The 21017-nt window shown below is 46.2% G+C and overlaps 1 protein-coding gene and 2 non-coding genes across 3 annotated transcripts; all 3 read left to right on the top strand.

The window, feature by feature from the left end:
* The first annotated feature begins 5871 nt into the window (after positions 1-5871).
* On the top strand, positions 5872-10875 carry RPL23 (ribosomal protein L23). Its single transcript, XM_069953941.1, has 5 exons — positions 5872-5979; positions 7350-7433; positions 7748-7876; positions 9261-9374; positions 10752-10875. Exons 1-5 carry the CDS (start codon positions 5967-5969, stop codon positions 10832-10834), a joined length of 423 nt encoding a protein of 140 aa, XP_069810042.1. The 5' UTR covers positions 5872-5966; the 3' UTR covers positions 10835-10875.
* Positions 10876-14961: 4086 nt separating this feature from the next.
* Positions 14962-15033, top strand: TRNAC-GCA (transfer RNA cysteine (anticodon GCA)). The gene has a single exon. It is a non-coding gene; the product is annotated as a tRNA-Cys (tRNA).
* A 5672-nt stretch (positions 15034-20705) lies between these two features.
* Positions 20706-20777, top strand: TRNAC-GCA (transfer RNA cysteine (anticodon GCA)). The gene has a single exon. It is a non-coding gene; the product is annotated as a tRNA-Cys (tRNA).
* The last annotated feature ends 240 nt before the right edge of the window (positions 20778-21017 follow it).

Below are 21017 nucleotides of genomic sequence, written 5' to 3'. Positions count from 1 at the left end.
GTTCACACTACCTTTTTGCAATCCGTTTTTTGCAAAAAAAAAAAAACGATAAAAAACGGATGCATGTGTGTGCGCCTCCATTTTGATCCATTTTTCCATTGACATTATAAAAAAAATGGATCAAACCGGATCCGTTTTTTTTTTTTTTTTTTAGCGGACACAAAAATGAGGTCGACCACATTTTTGTGTACGCTAAAAAAAAACATCCGTTTTGATCCATTTTTTTTTATAATGGAAGTCAATGGAAATACGGATGCACACACATGCATCCGTTTTTTGCAAAAAAACGGATGAAAAAAACGGATTGCAAAAACGTAGTGTGAACCTAGCCTAACCTGTGGTTCTTCAGCTGTTGCAAAACTACATTTCCCAGCATGGCCACATTACTTGAAGTGTACCTGTCATGACATACAAAAATCCTGCAGCAAATATATAGTTAAAGCGAATGTACCATCAGTACATTCGCTTTAAGTTTTGGGGGTAAGCCGATGCCACAGTCCTTTTTTTGAACCGCAGAAGGGTTCCCGCGTACGGCACCGGTCTATTCACAAGCACCGACCTATTCCACGGAAAGATTATCGGCCGTATTTGGGCATTACGGCTGATAATCGTCCCGTGGAATAGAAGGCAACGATCAGCCGACATCATTCATGTCGGCTGATCGTTCCAGTTGTTTGTTTTTCAAGCGATCTGCTGCCGTCGCTCCGTGCAATAAGAGCAGTGGCAGCAGACCTCCACTATCCTCTATGGGCTGCCCGGACGATCTATCGATCGCCCGGGCAGCCGCCCCGCACCTCCCCGCTGCCCCTCCTGCACTCACCTGCTCGCTGCCGCCGCGTGTAAAAGTGGCGGCAGTGAGCGCGGAACATTGGCCCTTGGAATAGGGCCTTAAAGCACTAGAGGCGGGCCAGCCCACCCCCAGTCGGAGGAAACCCACACCCCTCTATGATGCGGCTCCATTGATTGAGGCCGATTGAGGCCGGCCCGCCTCCAGTGTTTCCGTCCCGGACGCGGCTTGGTAATAGAGCAGGTGCAGGAACTGGGCTGCAGTTGAAAAAAAGGACCACGGCACAGACTTCCCCGGTGTCGGCGCTGTTCTATTCATGTGCAAAACTTCAAGCGAATGTACTGGTAACATTCACTTTAATGCTTGCGTTATGTATGCTGTCCATTTTTATTTCAATTTCACTATTCCAGCGTATCGAGCCTCATTGTGCTGCTAATGCTTTTACATTTTACTCTGAGCCTTTTATTGATCAGTTTACTCAACTGCGGCAGTGCACGGCTACCTGCCAATCAGCATTCACCTTCACTGGGCCAACTGACATCACTTCCTGCATTTGGTCTCTTTTTGCTGTTACTAAAGACCAAACGGCCTTGGTGATAGAGCCTTGACTGAGGTTTTCCAGTAAGTGAGACACCTAGTGGCTGAATGTATACCATTGTATTTTTATACAGAAAAAAAAAAGTGAAGTAAATTGCAAAGATTTAGTAGAACACCTTGCCTGCTGATTTAACATTATTTATTGGTAATGACAGTGCCCATTTAAAGGGGAACTATGAACAGGTTAGACTAATCTGTATGTCTCTTACCTTCCTCCTCGGGGGCCGTTCCCGTGCAGTTAGTAATGGAATCCACGGCTGAGAGCACTATTAAGAGCACTGGCCCACCCCCATCGATCCGATATTTAATGAATCTGCAGGCCAGCTCGGTATGAGGGGGACAGGGCAGTGCTCCTAACAGTGCTCCTGGTCGTGGATTCAACTACTAATTGCACAGGAACAGTGCAGAGGAGGAAGGTAAGACACATACCTTCCTTCCCGGCGCCTCGTGCGCATTAGGGGGCTATCGGCAGGTTAGAATATTATTAGCACTATTAGGTGTGCTGGCTACTATAAGGGACACTATTGGGAGGGCTGGCTACTATGTAGGTCTTTAACAGTAGGCCTGTCTACTATGTGGGGCACTATTGGGAGGGGGGGGTTTACTACATGGGGCACAATTATGGGATAACCTACTTCTTGAGGGATATAATGGGTAACTACTATGTGGGGCCAATTACTGTAGGATAGGCAGTGCCAGAAATGCTGCATGCACTTTTCATTAAATATTAGGTTGGCCCACGACTTTGTCCAATTTTTTGACCCACTGTGTGTTCAAGTTTGACACCCCTGATAAAGCAGATCAGGAACCTGAAGTTCCCGACAAGAACAGTAATGGCAGCAGAGAGGGGCCGTGTTGCCCCTTACTGCTGCCAGGCACCGAAAGTACATATAGGAATAATAAAAAACTACATTTTTTTTTAAATAAAGTTATGTTACAAAGTAATATAACTTTATTAAAGCAATCAATTAAAAGCTTTTTTTTCCTCTCCGGAGTACCTCATTTCTACACATTACCAAATATGTTTTTTTTTTGTTTGTTTTTATTTCTTTTTTTTGGATAAGCTGATAAGCTGCAGTGAAATACATATGTATTGCATTGATCTTTGAAATCGGTACTCTACTAGTACAGGCTGCCTGTGATAGAGTTTACGACACGGAGCCCTTTAGAAGGCCTAAATCTTGCAATCGCTATTTATTATGGTATTTGATCATACACCCTGAACATGCATCTGCTGTATGGGTGTATACAGTATATACCCATCTCTAAAAGGTGTTCCCTATCCACAGGATAGAGGAAAACAAGTTGATCTGTGGAGGAATACAAATGGAGGAAAATTGTCGTCATGAATAAACAGAATGCACCATATGTGAATGGACAGTGCTCCTTTAATTCTCTAAGAACACCTTATCCCCCCATCATGTGGATAGGGGATATCTTTTTGGACATAGAAATACTTTTGCTTTAAGCAGTTTTCACAAAGTTGCCCTTGGTATAGAAAATGTAAAGTACCCTAAAAAAAACTGAATGGAAGAGAATAAGTGGCTAGATTCACACTATAAAAGACGGCCATCATTTTTACATAGTGTGAACCTAGCCATACTCTGCAGAAGGTGGTGATCATGGTGGAGTGGTGCCACTTTCCAAGTTTTGCTATGGGGCCCCATCATTACTTGTTCATGTATGGTTGAGCTGATGTACAAATAAAACAGCCGCTATACGCACCCCTCTGATCATCAGCGGCCGTCGTTCTGATGTCTTCCAGTCCTTCTTTGTCAGAGATTCTTCCTGATTCCTGCGACATGTCGTCCTTATAGGGACTACCTCCTTTAGCCAATCATGGGCTGACCAAATGGATAGTTCTTGCAGGATCGACACATCACAGGAACCAGGAATGAGCGGTGAGTGACGGGCTGCAGGGGATCAGGATAGGTGAGTATCACTTTTTTCTATATTTATTCAACCCCAGCCATATGAACATATTTTATTATCCCCAGACAGCTCCTTTAAAGTGACTGTACCACCAGGCCCAGGCTGAAGCACTGGAGGCGGGGGCGACCCACCCTTAGTGGGAAGAAACCCAGCCCCTCTATGATAGGGTTTCATTGATTCTAATCGAGTCACATCATGGAGGGGCTGGGGTTTTCTCCCACTAAGGGTGGGTTGCCTGGGCCTGGTGGTACAGTCACTTTAACCTTGGCAGGTGGATCCTCAGTTACACCAACTCATCGATTTCTTTTTTTTAGCCTCCCTTATCTGGTCACATGATGATATCAACCATTATCTATTGAAATTGTTCGGTATATACTGACCAAAAGGTCACAAAAGGAAGAAGAAAAAAATAAAAAGTGGCATGTAGCTCTTACATTTGATATTTTCCTATTGACTTCCTGCTAACATCTGGCCCCAGCAATTTTGCCCAAAAAGACAATGCTGCATATACATTTGTTGTTTTTATTGAAAAGTAGCATCAGTAATTCGAGTCTTGGGGAGGCAATATAAGAGGGCCCGACCACAGTAAGAGGGTCCGACCACAGTAAGAGGGTCCGACCACAGTAAGAGGGACCTACCACAGTAAGAGGACCCGACCACAGTAAGAGGGACCTACCACAGTAAGAGGGACCGACCACAGTAAGAGGGTCCGACCACAGTAAGAGGACCCGACCACAGTAAGAGGACCCGACCACAGTAAGAGGGTCCGATCACAGTAAGAGGACCCGACCACAGTAAGAGGGCCCGACCACAGTAAGAGGTACCCACCACAGTAAGAGGGTCCGACCACAGTAAGAGGGCCCGACCACAGTAAGAGGGTCCGACCACAGTAAGAGGGTCCGACCACAGTAAAAGGACCCGACCACAGTAAGAGGGCCCGACCACAGTAAGAGGTACCCACCATAGTAAGAGGGTCCGACCACAGTAAGAGGGCCCGACCACAGTAAGAGGATCCGACCACAGTAAGAGGACCCGACCACAGTAAGAGGGCCCGACCACAGTAAGAGGGTCCAACCACAGTAACAGCGTCCGACCACAGTAAGAGGGCCCGACCACAGTAAGAACGTCCGACCACAGTAAGAACGTCTGACCACAGTAAGAGGGCCCGACCACAGTAAGAGGGACCTACCACAGTAAGAGGGCCTGACCACAGTAAGAGGATCCGACCACAGTAAGAGCGTCCGACCACAGTAAGAGGGCCCGACCACAGTAAGAGGGACCGACCACAGTAAGAGGGACCTACCACAGTAAGAGGGACCTACCACAGTAAGAGGGCTCGACCACAGTAAGAGGGCCCGACCACAGTAAGAGCGTCCGACCACAGTAAGAGGGCCCGACCACAGTAAGAGGGCCCGACCACTGTAAGAGGGCCCGACCACAGTAAGAGGATCCGATCACAGTCAAAGCGTCCGACCACAGTAAGAGGGCCCGACCACAGTAAGAGGGTCCGACTACAATTAGAGGGCCCGACCACAGTAAGAGAGTCCAACCACAGTAAGAGGGACCTACCACAGTAAGAGTGTCCGACTACAATTAGAGGGCCCGACCACAGTAAGAGGGTCCGACCACAGTAAGAGGGTCCAACTACAATTAGAGGGCCTGACCACAGTAAGAGAGTCCGACCACAGTAAAAGGGCCCGACCACAGTAAGAGGGACCGACCACAGTAAGAGGGTCCGACTACAATTAGAGGGTCCGACCACAGTAAGAGCGTCCGACCACAGTAAGAGGGTCCTACCACAGTAAGAGGGACCTACCACAGTAAGAGCGTCCGACCACAGTAAGAGCGTCCGACCACAGTAAGAGGGTCCGACCACAGTAAGAGGGACCTACCACAGTAAGAGGGCCCGACCACAGTAAGAGGGACCGACCACAGTAAGAGGGTCCGACTACAATTAGAGGGACCTACCACAGTAAGAGCGTCCGACCACAGTAAGAGCGTCCGACCACAGTAAGAGGGACCTACCACAGTAAGAGGGACCTACCACAGTAAGAGCGTCCGACCACAGTAAGAGCGTCCGACCACAGTAAGAGGGACCTACCACAGTAAGAGGGACCTACCACAGTAAGAGCGTCCGACCACAGTAAGAGCGTCCGACCACAGTAAGAGCGTCCGACCACAATGAGAAGGCCCCAGATCATTTTATTTTGTTTCTACATATCCTACCAGTATCATGCACCAGCATACACAGCATTTATGGTGTACAAGGAGCAAAATCTTATCCTGTGGCTTTTTTCACACTTTACCCCCGTGTTTTTTAGATACTTGTTGGGCTTTCAGTGGTCAGTAAACTATAGTGTATCCTAGCAACAAGCTATAATATAAAACAACAATACTATACTGCGATTCATCGGTATTGTGGCTTAGCAGCAGTAATGTGAAGTAATAGTAGGGGTTTTACTACCCTGTGACAGTTCTAACTTTCACCCCCAGGAGTCCTGTCAGAGGTTGAAGCAAACCGGAAGATTGGCAGTACGTAAGCCGAGCGCCGCCAACCACGAGTCACGTGACACGCACGCCCAGCTCGCTCTGTGGCTGCTGCTATATCCCGGCATCCTTTGCGGCCTGCTTTCTCTTTCCGGGAACCAAGATGTCTAAGAGAGGTAAGGGCCGCGAGTGCAGCAGTGTAATCCGCGGCCATCCTCTAGTAAAGAGCCGTGTGTGAGGCCGGGATGGGGCTTGTAGTCACTTACACACGGCCGCCCGCCGTGTTCTGTGGGTATGATGCTGGGGTGCGGGCTCGGGACGAGCAGATAGACATACATTATGAGGCTGCGGTAGTGGGGCAGAGTACGGAGGCCGGGAGAGCCATGTTTCCGGTGTTGGCGTTTGCTGTGTTAGGACGCGTGCTGTGCCTGTACATCTAGTGCATTGTGCCTGTCAGTTCCCTGGTGTCGCCTCAGCCATATTGGTGGCTTCTCATTGTGATGTATGAGTGACTGACAGTGTGACTGCTATAGGTATCCCCTGTCTACAGAATAGGAGCTGATTATTGGGGGGAAGGGGGGACCCCACCAGCCTCAACAGAGGTCAGCTGTATCCTGGAGTGAATGGAGATTATTTGGTCACCTTGCCCCCCCTGACCCTGTGGATAGGGGGTATCTATGGGGGTTTATGGGCATGTTGTTCTCTGCACTTCTCCCCCCTCTTCTTAAAGCACTTGTTGTGTCTCCTCAGTGGCACAGTGAGTTGTCGTGGAAGAGGAGATGAATACATTACGTTTGGGTGAAGGGGCAGCCACATGTGCTGTACTACTTCAATCACTAATGTGACATTTACCAGCACCTTATAGTGCTGAGGGTTCTGCAGGATTATGGGTGGCTTACATGGGGTAGAAGCAGTGGCACAGCTACCATAGAGGCAGGGTAGGCAGTTGCTATGGGGCCTGTGCAGGAGGGGGGCCCAGGGGAAAAGGTAAGAGTGTGTCCTTCTGCTTAACCCCTTAGGTACTGCAGTGACCCAATGTTAACTTACATGCTGAAATACAAAAAAGGGTTAACAAGCAGAAGACAGATCTCTGCTTCACTGCACTGACCTGACATCTGTTCTCTAGTTGGCAATCAAGTAGGAAAGGAGAATGTGCAGAGGTCAGGGGTTATCAGTGTAGTGCGTTGTGTAGGGGAGGGGGGGGGGGGCCCCTTAAAAATTTTTTGCTATGGGGCCCTGTGAATCCTAGCTACGCCCCTGGGTAGAAGGATGCATTGGGTCATGGTGTCAGCTTCAAGGGGTGATGGGGAACCTTGAAGTCAATGACTGCTTCGAAGAGGCCGCACTGGCCCTGGTTATATCTGTGTGCACATGCCCATAGCAAATATCACTTATCCCCCGTGGTTTCTAAGGAGACTGTAACCTATAGAAAGTGGTTATGATTTGAGGATACAGTGTTTGTCAGGTACCAATAAAGCCAGACTGTTCACCGATGAAGCAGACCATTATGGCGTACACCTACTAAATGTAATGCTATCTATTCTAGGACGCGGAGGTTCTTCCGGTGCGAAGTTTCGCATCTCCCTCGGTCTCCCTGTCGGCGCGGTCATCAACTGCGCTGATAACACAGGTAACTATACAAGGGATATGTTCTGTCACTTGGTCTTCCAGTCCACTGGCAGTCCCCTCTTCTTAAAGCACTTGTTGTGTCTCCTCTGTGGCACAGTGAGTTGTCGTGGAAGAGGAGATGAATACATTACGTTTGGGTGAAGGGGCAGCCACATGTGCTGTACTACTTCAATCACTAATGTGACATTTCCTCGGTCTGTTATAGTAGTATAGTAGATTCATGGGGAGCTGGGTTATCAGCTTGGATGTAGATTAGTTCCTCTTTGTACTTATATCTTTCTAATATACTTTCTAATATACTTATCTGTTTTCTAGGTGCCAAGAACCTGTACATCATCTCCGTCAAGGGAATCAAAGGTCGCCTGAACAGACTGCCCGCTGCTGGTGTTGGCGACATGGTGATGGCCACAGTTAAGAAAGGAAAGCCTGAACTGAGGAAGAAGGGTGAGTTATCAGTGTATTTGCCTGGGTGCATGCCACAGCTTTATACCTTTCTGCCATGGTTTTGCCCGGCTACACCACATGACTTCTATAAAGAAATAACTCAACAAGATTATTGTGCTACATTACATTGCGTAATTGGCACAAAGTAGTCTTGTGCACAAAAATTTACTTCTATTTACAGATCTCAAGTCGTCCCATACTTATCAGCTGCTGTATGCCCTGCAGGAAATGTTTTACTTTTTAGTCTGACACATTGCTCTCTGCACACATCTCTGTCCGAGACAGGAACTGTCCAGAGCAGCAGCAAATCCACATAGAAAACCTCTCTTGCTCTGGACAGTTCCTGTCTTGGACAGAAGTGGCAGCAGGGAGCGCTGTCAGACTGGAAATAATGCACCACTTCCTGCAGGGCATACAGCAGCTGATTAGTATGGGAAGGCTTGAGATTTTTAAATAGAAAAAAATTACAAATCCATATAACTTTCTGACACCAGTTGATTTGAAAGAGATTTCCGCTGGACAACCCATTTAACCGATGGTAGTCTGGTGAATACGTTACCGGTCCACGCTCCAGCTTGTTCTGTGGTTCCAGTCATCCAGAATTTCCGCTTGGCCAATCAGTGTCCTGTCCCGCCGCAACCACTGATTGGCTGAGCAGGACATCGGGATGCCGGGAGCCACAGAAGAACCCGGAACGTGGACATGTAATGTATTCACTGGGGCGGCATGTAATCCTATTCAAACTGATAGTATGGGAATTGCAACAGATTTCGCTGCAATTCCATTACGTGTGAAGCTACCCTAAGCGTAATCAGCTGATCAGATCCAGTCTGGTCTCAAAGATCCCTTGTTTACAGCTCAGTTTTAATTTTCCTAAACTGTTGTAAAAGTGAGGGTTCTATACAGGCAATTCGGGTGTTACATTGGGTGCTAAACATGCACATATTGTGCAAAAGTCCCCAGTGTGCCAGATGTCCTTACTTTTCTTTAAGGTACCTGTTAGTGCAGGGATAGGCAACTCTTGTTTCATCAGATTTTGTAAAACTACTTCCATGACGCCTGGACAGCTAAAGCTAGAGGGCCAGAGGTTTCCCATCCCTGCGGCTCTTGTACATCTGGACTCCTAATGCTACCCTAAAAAAATCAATAGGGTTTAGTGCATCTTATATATTGGAAAGATGCCATATTAACTGGAGAGAAGACAGGAAAAACAGGCCAACCCATGCCACCTGAATTGTGTATACAAAAGAGCATGGTTTTTGTGTATTGTACATTTTATTGTGTATACTTCCAGATTACTTCATGACGTTCTGTTCAGACCATATAAAGTGCGTCAATCCTTGTGTATCTGTCTAAAAACATAATGGAATATTTCTCTTTCCAGTGCATCCGGCAGTGGTAATACGACAACGAAAATCGTACCGGAGAAAAGACGGGGTGTTCTTATACTTTGAAGACAATGCGGGGGTGATAGTGAATAATAAAGGGGAAATGAAAGGTAGGTTGTCAGTCTCAGTGTGCACACATTATACGTGCCATCAGGCAGTCTTTGTTTGATCTGACACATTGGTCCCCACCACATGAGTTTGCTTTTTTTTTTTCCTTCAGTGTGTTGCCTATTTCTAGATTAGCCGACTAAATAAAATAAACTATCAAACTTTGCATAATTGTACCCGAAAACTTTTCTCAGTATGAGGTTCCCCAATTGGCTCGCATGTATTTGCTTTTAGTATCTAAGAGTCTACCTACCATTGTAGTATACTGTATTCTAATATGAGGAACTAGAATCCAGTGTAAAATGTCCGAGCTTTGCATATGGCATTGTGTTAAAATTGTAGGTGAATAAATGGAGATGTTTCCATGCTCAGTACAGTGGTTGCTTTTTCAGAGTCACAGGAAGACTGTTTCACATTGTAGTTGTCATTTACTTGGTGCAGATATGTTGGCCTGTTTGGTTAGTGCAGGGATGGGGAACATTTGGCCCTCCAGCTGTTTAAAAACTACAATTCCCATCATGCCTGGACAGTCGAAGCTAAATTCTTGGCTGTCTACGCATATGACTATTTTTGTTTTGAAAGCTGGAGGACCAAAAGTTTGACACTTGTAGGTTAGTGGAATAAGATCTTACAGCATCCTGTTCTATAGGCATTGCTTAAAGTTTTGTCATGTCCCCTCTGGCTGTCAATTTTTCTGATGCATTGCAAGCGATGGGCTCCATTTTGAGTCAGGGAGTGAACCTCTCTTGTATAGGTCTATGGAATGGTAGTGGTGTCCGTCAGGATGGCATGATCAGAAACCTCTTCTTAAAAGCACTTGTTGTGTCTCCTCAGTGGCACATTGAGTTGTCGTGGAAGAGGAGATGAATACATTACGTTTGGGTGAAGAGGCAGCCACATATGCTGTACTACTTCAATCCGTGATGTTACAGCCTTTTGCTTGTACAAATAATTACCCTGATTCTACCAGGTTTCAGTGTTGTACTGCGTTATATACAAACCTAACTACTGATGGTTATACAAATGTTGCAATACTTGACCTGTTTTTCCTCTTCTATGTTAGGGTATGTCCGCAAAACCGGCGGTGTTCCGTGGCAGAAATCCTGCCTGCCTCAGTGTCCCACAGTATCTCTTGCGCTCCTACACTCCTGCCGCTCTCCGCGCAAAGAATTGACATTCTTTTGTTCTTTGCACGGAGAGCGGCGGGAGTGAAGGTGCGTGAGCCCACCCATAGAGATACTGTGGGACACTGAGGCGGGTAGGTTTTTCGCTGATTTTGCGCAGTGTGGACATACCCTTATCCACCAATGTTCATTGAGTACATTTGGACACCCTGCAGACTAGTTTTCAGATTCCTTATGTTGTGGTTTTTCTTTCAGGCTCCGCTATAACAGGCCCCGTGGCGAAGGAGTGTGCAGACCTGTGGCCCAGGATCGCGTCCAACGCAGGAAGCATTGCTTGAACATACCCTCTTGTACAATAAACTAACAAAATCTGGTTGTACCAAGTGTGTTTATTTAATGGTAACTGGTAATCTCACGCTGGTGGTGGTTGCTACCAAGAAGAGTAGTGTTAGCTCTCTTGGTGGGGATATAGCCTTAATCCCTATACAACCTATGTACGTCTTGTTGGAATCTGCAAGGAAATTCCATATGCAATGTATGTATTAGCTGCCCTGCTGAGGTTATACAGAGCTGTAATGTGCATGAGCACTAGCTTTCACATAGGATTCTGTTCCCATTTTGCAAACCAGATACTCGCAAGCAGAAATACTCTATTCAACAGAAAGCAAAAAACAGATGGAGTCTCTATCTGATAGGCATCCCCCCCGGGGTGTTAGGAAAAGCTGGATCCATACGTTGGAAACTTCTCACAGTGCTAGATCCAGCTTTTCCCAGCACTCGTGGAGGAACTGCACCAAGCGGAGCTGACTTGAAATTCCCCAGCTTGTTACATAGAATGCAGATAGGAAGCGCTTTGCTTTGTTCCTACTGTATATTTACTCATCAAAATACTTTGAGTTCTTGTAATGGTCTAATCTATGACTTGAAATGTATATGATGATACTTTCCAATAAAAATTGTCATAAGGTCATGTTGCCTTAGGAGGCCATTCACACTATCCATGCATGGTCTGTAAGTACGGAGATTATTCTGGAACACCCAGAATAATCATTATGATGCTGTGAGCTCTGAGTTTAAATCTTTGTCATACTTTATGGTATTTAAACTCTTGGAGCTCACAGCGTCTTAATGAATGATGATTCCGGTAGTCCAGGCCGTAGCACATCATCTGTAATTATGGACTTGTGTAAATGACCCCTTTATGCTGAATAACAAATACCCTTAATGGCTGCTTCAGCATGAAAATGATCACCGTCCTACTTTAATACAAAACGATCGATGTTATGAAGTGGCCAATCCCCAAACATCAATCTGATTGAGAATTTGTGGAGTGACATAATTTTTTTTTTTCGTGCCAAACACAAGAATGCCAGAGAACTGTGAAATGTAGTCCCAGCAGCTTCGGCTGTGCACAGGTGTTTCCAGGCCACACAGATGTAAAGCAGTCATCAGAAATAAATGTTCTACAACTAAATATTACTTCAATGATTAACGGAAAAGTTAAAGCTGCAGACATATTCCAATTTGGGCTATGTTCCCACTTTGTATGACATCAGCCGTTCCGTGACTCGGCCGGTACTGATGATCTTTACCGCTGCTGAATTCTGAATGCTGGCGCATCTCTTCGCGTCTCCATCAAAATTCCCCGCTGCGCTCCATTGTGTGAACTGACTGGGTTTTCTGCGCCCGATATTCAATGAATAGCAGCTGCAGAAAACTGACATGTCAGTTTCCTACTGCGCCGTTAGGGATCCTGGCCAGAGTGTATACTATGTGTATATACTCCGGTCGGTACTCCTTAGAAAGTACCACTATGTAAGTTCAGTAGTAATTACGCAGTAGGAACATGGCGTTATAGTGTAAATAGTACTCAATTTTCATTGGTTTATTTCTGCATTGATATTCATGTTTACATTTGAAGTTTGTCTTGCTCATCTCTTGCCCAATTTCACCTAGGGGCACTTGCCCAATAATCAGCCCATGTTAAATTTAGGGGAGGATGAAGTTTTTTATGCAGGGAGCCAGCCATTTCACATTGTTTATATGTCATGCTATACATATATATATATATAAAATCATGCAACATCACAGTGTCAAGACACTTACTTGAAGGGTATGTCCCACTATGAAATCCCAGCGAATCACCCGCCACAGATTTTGCAGCTCGGCCGTGTGCATCTCCGCTGGTCCAATAGGTTTCATTCTATGGTTTGGCCTATTCCGCCATCTGTCAAAGAATTAACCCACTCATTCTTGGGATGGACGGCGGAATCTGCCAAACCACAGAACAAAGCTTATGGGACCAGCGTAGATGCGAGTTGAGGAACCCACAGTGGGTGATCAGAAGTACCAGGAGCCAGACTAAAGGCCCTATTCCACGAAACGATTATCGGCCGCTACGGCTGATAATTGTCCTGTGGAATTGATAGCAACTATCAGCCGACATCGTTCATGTCGGCTGATCGTTCATGTCGTTTGTTTTTCAACATGTTGAAAAACAAACGACTGATACAGCAATGATCTGCTGCCGTCGCCTTGTGAAATAGGAGCATCGGCAGCAGATGCTGCTGTATCCTATGGGCTGTCCGGACGATTAGCGATCTCCCCCCCAGGCTCACCCGGGCGGAATAGCGGCAGCAGCGAGCAGGGAACGAGGAGCAAATGAACGCTAATAGCGCTTGTTTGCTCCTATCAGTCGGCCCATGGGATAGGGCCTTAAGGGCCTATTACACGGGTCGTCAGAGGAGCAAATGAGCGCTCGTTTGCTCCTCGTTCCCCGCTCGCTGCCGTCACTATTCAGCGTGGCTGCAGCGGGCGGGGGAGTGCGGGAGGGGGAGGTGCGGGGGGCTGCCCGGGTGACCGCTAGATCGTCCGGGCAGCCCATAGGATATAGCAGCGTCTTCTGCCGACGCTCCTATTCAACGGAGCGACGGCAGCAGATCGCTGCTATATCAGTCGCTTGTTTTTCAACATGTTGAAAAACAAGCGACTGCAATGATCAGCCAACATGAACGATGTCGGCTGATCGTTGCACTCTATTCCACGGGACGATTATCGGCCGAATACGGACGATAATCGTTCAGTGGAATAGGGCCTTTAAAGGGGTTGTCCGGCGATAAAAAATTATTCACAGAATAACACACATTACAAAGTTATACAACTTTGTAATGTATGTTATGTCTGTGAATGGCCCCCTTCCCCGTGTTTCCCCCCACCCACGCTAGACCCGGAAGTGTGGTGCATTATACTCACTGCATCTCGTGTCGTCCACGGTCTCCGATCCTCAGCAGTGACGTCTTCTTCGGGAGGCCGGCGGATCTTCCCGAGTGCCAGCCGCCCTCTGCAACGTCATCCGAAGCTCAGCCGCGATTGGCTGAGCATAACTGTGCTCAGCCAATCGCGGCTGATGACGCGGCCACGTCATCAGCTGCTCAGCCGCGATTGGCTGAGCACAGTTATGCTCAGCCAATCGCGGCTGAGCTTCGGATGACGCTGCAGAGGGCGGCTGGCACTCGGGAAGATCCGCCGGCCTCCCGAAGAAGACGTCACTGCTGAGGATCGGAGACCGTGGACGACACGAGATGCGGTGAGTATAATGCACCACACTTCCGGGTCTAGCGTGGGTGGGGGGAAACACGGGGAAGGGGGCCATTCACAGACATAACATACATTACAAAGTTGTATAACTTTGTAATGTGTGTTATTCTGTGAATAATTTTTTATCGCCGGACAACCCCTTTAAGGATAGGTCATCAATTTTTGAAGACTGGATAACCCCTTTAAGCCTGAAAGGAAAATTCTTATTAGTCAAGGTCACTAATGGGAATAGAAATATATATTTTCTTCCCCTCATCATCTTATATAACAGGGCCAAGGTGGGATCTCAGCAAATAGTTGTGGACATGATAACATCTGGAGAACAGAGCAGATATCTGTACCAGAGGAGCTGGCGTGGAGCCTGAGAGAATTGCATAAGGCGGTGTGTTTAGGAGGGGGCTATGGATGGTGAGCACTAACAAGGGTCATGGAGCTGATGACAACCCACCTTGAGCAGGAGATTGATTTATAGGAAGACCCCTGGGTTTGGCACAATGACAGAAGAGCCTTTTGTTATCTAAAGATGAGATGCAAACTGTTGTACACATGGTTTGGGTTTTATATAAATAGCCATACACATGATAGTTGATGGTTAAGACAGGCTATACACATTAACCTGTTGGTTGACCGTTTCTTCAACCGACAGTCTTCTCTCTTGACCCCTGATTTTCCCCCAATGTACAGCTGGCTTGGCCGGGCATGCATGTGACCTGAATGGAGGGAGGGAATTGTAGTTTTGCAACAGCTGGAGGGCCAAGGTTCCACCCCACAGCTATAGAGAAACAAAGAGATAAGGATTTTTTCTCCCAAAAGTTTCCGAAAAGTTTTGTAGAGGAGAAAAGAAAAGAAAAGAAAACATTTTGGCCATGGGGGTATAGCTCAGTGGTAGAGCATTCGACTGCAGATCGAGAGGTCCCTGGTTCAAATCCGGGTGCCCCCTTAAAAGTGACCTTTTTCTCATTCTACTCAATAAAGCATATAAAAAACATCAAATATAATAGTGTGTCTGTAGGTGACATTTACACTTGCAGATTGCTAATTACCCCAGTATTCTTGGAGGGTAACAAGCCACTTGCATCTTAAAACAGCAGTGTATTATCTGGTCCCTTACATGTGATACTACATTTCATTCACTTTAAGTGACAGCCTATAGAGTCAATATATTGTAGTAAGGTGTTTTGTTTTTGATTCTTTTAAGCAACCATGTGGGGTATAGCTCAGTATTAGAGACTGCAGATTCCCTGGTTTGCATCTGGATGTCCCCTTGAAATAAAAAATAAATAAATGATGCATTTCTCCATGTTCAGCTGTGTAGAGTGTGGGACCGCATTACAGGAGTGACTTTAACCCATAGCTGCACCAGAACGTTATTGAACGTCCTGGTGCTGCTAGGGGGACCCCGCTCTCAACTTCCGTGATCCCGGGTGGTATATACAGCCCGGGACCGTGGCTATTAGCGGGCACGGTCCGATCGCCGTGCCCGTTAATTAAGTATTTAGATGCAGCTGTCAAAGTTCACAGCTGCATCTAAGTACTTGCCGTAGCCGTTCCCTGGTGGCCTAGTGGGTGGATCGCAATAGAGTGTCTATCTCATGGATCTATGCAGTATATCTATGTGTAATCTGATTTTATTGACAACCACACAGCATACAGTAAATACAAAACCAGCAAATATTGGTACAGGGCGACCTGCAAGTCGCATGGTGTCACTCATTTTATATATGTATAAAAGGGACAGGAGAAAGATCAACATAATGTTAACATTTCTAAACATAAGCACCACCAACGCGGTAGCGCCACTGAAACCAAATGCTAATCCCAATAAGAGTGATGCAAAATTCAGGAAGGAAAAGAGGAGAAAGGAAAAGAGAGAAAAAGAAAAGATCAGGAAAGAGGCGAGGAGACAGACGGGGGACAGCCGCCAAAACCATGCATAGCCACTAGTATAGATCTATTATATCAGGAGATTCCCACCACTAATGAATAAGAGCGGGGAAGGCCTCTGAGTCCATGAACAAACGCCATGGAAACCACACTTTATCAAATTTGTCAGACTGCTCATGAGCTTCTGCTATCAACTCTTCCATTCTGCCCAATTCCCAATTCTGCCCACTCTGCTATTGAGGGTATGACGGGTGTTTTCCAATGTCGGGGGATAACCATTTTAGCCGCAGTTAGAAAATGTTTCAAAATCCCTTTTTTAGCTGTAGCGAGAGAACCTGGAATCTGCGAGAGCAGGGTCAGTTGTGGGGAGTTGACGACAGTCTTTCCAGAATACGCATTATAAATGACAATGATCTTGTCCCAAAATTCTCGGATGCCCGGGCAGGCCCACCAGATATGCATCATGTCACCAGCCTCAGTAAGGCATCGCCAACACCTGTCGGACACCTCAGGGAACATTGTATGTAAGGAGACTGGGCAGTAATACCACCGCGAAAGGATTTTGTAATTCTTCTCCTTTGCCTTAGCGGCCATGGAAATGCCATGAGAAAGTTCACAGGTTTTCTGGAGAGACTGACCGTCCCAAGGAACACCCAAATCGCGTTCCCATTTATCAAAGAAAGGAGCTCTGTCAGGGTTAGCAATACTAACCAAGATCTGATACAGCACGGATATGCAATGTGAGATAGCAGAAGTGGAAACAGCCAAGTAAGTTGTCAAAATCTGTGAGTATAGGGGTGTATGAACCCCTAGGAAAAAGAGCCCGTACGAACGAGGCTAACTGCCCATCATCGGTCATACAGTCCCGGACTCTAGGGCGAGCGGACCTCTCCCACAGAAGAAATCCATGCGTCTGCAAGCCTGGCTGGAATGATGGGTTTTGTAGTATCGGGAAGAGCGGTCCCGGAACCGCTGACAATCCATGTTTTGTGACCCACTTATCCCAAACGCACAACACATGTGGGACAAAGAATGGAAGGCATGACAGGGACTGGCGATCCCCTGAAGTGATCCATGGCAGAAGAGAGGGCGCAATCGGGCAAATCGAGAAGTCCAGGTCCACCCACCTCTTAGAGCCCCTGCAGTGTACCCAATCCAGGACTCCGCGCAGGACAGCTGCCTCGTGATAGAGACGTGGATCAGGCAATCCCATGCCACCCATAAACCGAGATTGAGTAAGGGCCCTATTCCACGGGACGATTATCGTTTGGATAATCGTTAACGATTAACGATCTCAAACGACCGCTATTGCGAAAGACCTGAAAACGTTCACTCATTTCCATGGAACGATAATCGTTACTTATGATCGTAATTGCGATCGTTTCTCTTCGCTATTTATTCGCTATTGCGTTCGTATCTATTGAGAACGACCGAACGATGTCTTATTCAATGCGAACGATTTGCGAACGAGCAACGATAAAAATAGGTCCAGGTCTTATTAAACGATCAACGATTTCTCGTTCGGTCGTTAATCGTTAACTGCATTTCAACCGAACGATTATCGTTCAGATTCGAACGATTTAACGATAATCTGAACGATAATCTTCCCGTGGAATAGGGCCCTTAGAGTGGAGTATGCAATCCTGGGTTTGTTGTTTCCCCAGATAAATTTGGAGATAGCCCTGCGCAGAGTCCTAAAGAAGGCAACCGGGACCACGATAGGGACAGTTTGGAAAATATACAGTAGCTTGGGAAGAATATCCATTTTCACAATGGCCATCCTTCCAAACCACGAAGTCGGCTTCAGGAAGTAAGATGTCATATCTGAGAGGACCCTGTTCAGCACGGGCGTATAGTTCAGATCAAAAAGGGAGCTAAGGACCGGCGGGAGCTTAATTCCCAAGTAAACAATAAAATCTGTGTGCCACTGGAAAGGGAAGGAAGCTCTAACCATATCAAACACAGCTCGAGGAATGGAAATATTAAGCCCCTCAGTTTTAGTCAAGTTTACCTTAAAATTACTGAGGTCGCCAAATCTCTGGAACTCCTGTAGAATAGAAGGGAGTGACGTAGTGGGGGATGAAATATAGAGCAGGAGATCGTCTGCATATAATGCAAGCTTGTGGTGGTCCTGACCAATCACAACACCCTGGATCGTAGGATTATGCCTGAGGGCTACTGCCAAGTGTTCCATTGATAGAATATAAAGCATGGGAGACAAGGGACAACCTTGACGCGTACCGTTGTGGATCTCAAAAGAGCTAGATAATAAACCATTAGCCCGCACTCGAGCTGAGGGATTAGAGTACAACGCCATTATTCTGTCCACCAAAAGCGGCCCGAATCCCACTCCCCGCAGGACCATCCGCAGGAATCCCCAATGCACCCTATCAAAAGCCTTCTCTGCATCGATGGAAAGTAGGCACAGAGGGGACCCCGTACGGCTGGCCCAAGACATCAAAGTGAGAGTCCTTAGCGTATTGTCCCTTGCCTCTCTGCCCGGAACAAATACCACTTGGTCGGCATGAATGAGTTGGGGGATGTGAAGACTCAAGCGATTGGCTAGCATCTTAGAGTAAAGTTTGAGGTCACAGTTAATGAGTGAAATGGGACGGTAATTTTTACAGTATTTAGGATCCCGGCCCGGTTTGGGCAGAACCACCACATGCGCCTCCAACGACTGGCGGGGAAAGGGGCATGTTGCTGAGATACTATTGAAGCACCTAGTCATAATTGGCAGTAACAGATCCCGAAATGTTTTGAAAAAGCAAACGGTGAAGCCGTCCGGTCCCGGACTTTTTCCACCCTTTGCGTCAGCAATGGCACCTCTGAGCTCACTTTCAGTGAAAGAAGACTCCAAGTCCTCGACCGCCTCCGCAGACACACTAGGCAGCTTCGTGTCTGACAGGTACGCAGATATCCTAGACTCCAAGTCCTTTGCCGGCATCTCCGAGTAGCGCCCTTTAATGTTATACAGAGATGAGAAATAGGAGCGAAAGAGATCAGATACAGTATCTCTCTGGGATTGTGTATGGCAGCACCAGTGTGGTCAAGGAGGCTTGGAATGTGCGTAACCTGCGTCCTTGGATGGATCAGTCTAGCCAGCGTTCTGCCACTCTTGTTGGCATGCTCATAAAGATAGCTGCGATAGCGCTCCTGCTGGGAGGAGGAAGACTTGTTGAGGAGGTCCTTCAATTGTTCCCTAGCCAGCGTTAATGCCGTCAGAGCTTCGTCGGTGGCATTTTGTTTATGCGCTCTGGAGAGAGCCTCAACTTTACCTGCTAAGTTAACAATTTTAGTACCTTTGTCCTTTTTGATCCTAGCCCCCTGCTGAATCAGGGTTCCCCTGACAACACACTTCAAGGCCTCCCATTGCATAGGTAGGGCAGTGTCATCGTCAGCGTGGTCATGAATGAAATCAGTTATTGTCTGAGTAACAGCCGCTTTACACACCACGTCTTTGAGGAGCGATTCATTCAATCTCCACGACCATTCCCTAGGCACCAACCCCGGCAAAGAAAATGACAGAAAAATAGGAGAGTGATCGGACCATAAGGCAGTGCCTATTGAGGCCGTGGGATTAAACGTTAAGGCAAACTGAGCAATAAAAAACATATCCAGTCTGCCATAGGTGCGATGTGCATCTGAATAATGTGTAAAGTCCTTATCCTTAGGATGAAGGATGCGCCAGACATCCACCAAACCATGGAGACCGAGGACCGACCGTGCAAGCGCATAATCAGAGCGTGGCACCGTATGCAGTATATCTATACTTAATTTAATATTTAATATTAATATTGAATATTAAATCGCCTAAACTATTAAATTATCACATTTCTGATCTCACACGGTAAACAGCGTTAGCATAAAAAAAATTCCAAAGTGCAAAATTGTAAAATTTTGGTCGCATCAAATCTCAAAAAATTGTAATAAAAAGCGATCAAAAAGTCGCATATGATAGAAAGTACACATCAAGGTGCAAAAAAATTACACCTCACACAGCCCCATAGACCAAAGGATAAAAGCGCTAAAAGTATGGGAATGGAGCGATTTTAAGGAACATATATTTTTTTTAAAGGTTTTAATTTTTTAAAAGCCGTCAAATAAAATAAATGTTATACAAGTTACATATCATTGTAATCGTAACAACTTGAGGAACATTTATAACAAGTCAGTTTCACTCCAGGGCGAACAGTGTAAAAACACCCCACCCCCCCACCCCCATATAAAAATTGTGTGTGTGTTTTTTTTTATTATTTCACCACACATATAAATTTTTTCTCGTTTCACAACATATTTTAGGCAAAAAATGACATCTGCCATCGCAAAGTACAATTAGTGGTGCAAAAAATAAGGGGTCATCTGGGTCTCTAGGTGGAAAAATGCAAGTGCTATGGCCTTATATACAGAAGGAGGAAAAAAAAATGAAATCGCGAAAATGAAAATTGGCTTTGTCCCCTAAGGGTTAATAACTCTAAAAAGAATTTCCCAGGCAACCCCTATAAGAGGCTATAAGTTTACACAGGATATATAAAAGAAGCTTATGGTATACTTGGATAGTAGATACCAAACAGACTAGTCCTATTATTCCTTTTGATATGTGACCTTTTTCTGTTTGGTGTAAGTGTTATTCCCAGCCAGCAGAAAACAATGCAATAGAATGGAAGGTTTACACAGGATACACACCCTCCGCAATGTACAATGACACTATCTATACTAAACAGCAGAGGGGGTATAGCTCAGTGGTAGAGCATTCGACTGCAGATCGAGAGGTCCCTGGTTCAAATCCGGGTGCCCCCTTGTAAGTCCTGTTTTTCAAAATTAAGGAATATGCTGTAAAAAGTTATTTATAGTAATAACACTCATAGCCAGCTGGAGGAACTGCAGAGATCACATACTACCACTCATACAGAGAATCTGACGTGTGGTAGGCCCAAGTCATGTGACCATCATGATGGTATAGGCCGGATTACAGAACTGAGACAGGATCTGGGATCTGGGGGAGTGGGCATGTATAAGGGGGATTATTAGGGGGACCAT

The sequence above is a fragment of the Dendropsophus ebraccatus genome, chromosome 14 (genome assembly GCF_027789765.1).
Source record: "Dendropsophus ebraccatus isolate aDenEbr1 chromosome 14, aDenEbr1.pat, whole genome shotgun sequence".
NCBI classification, from domain to species: Eukaryota; Metazoa; Chordata; class Amphibia; order Anura; family Hylidae; genus Dendropsophus; species Dendropsophus ebraccatus.
Note: the sequence above shows the minus strand (reverse complement) of the source record. Positions and strands in the feature narration are given on the sequence as shown.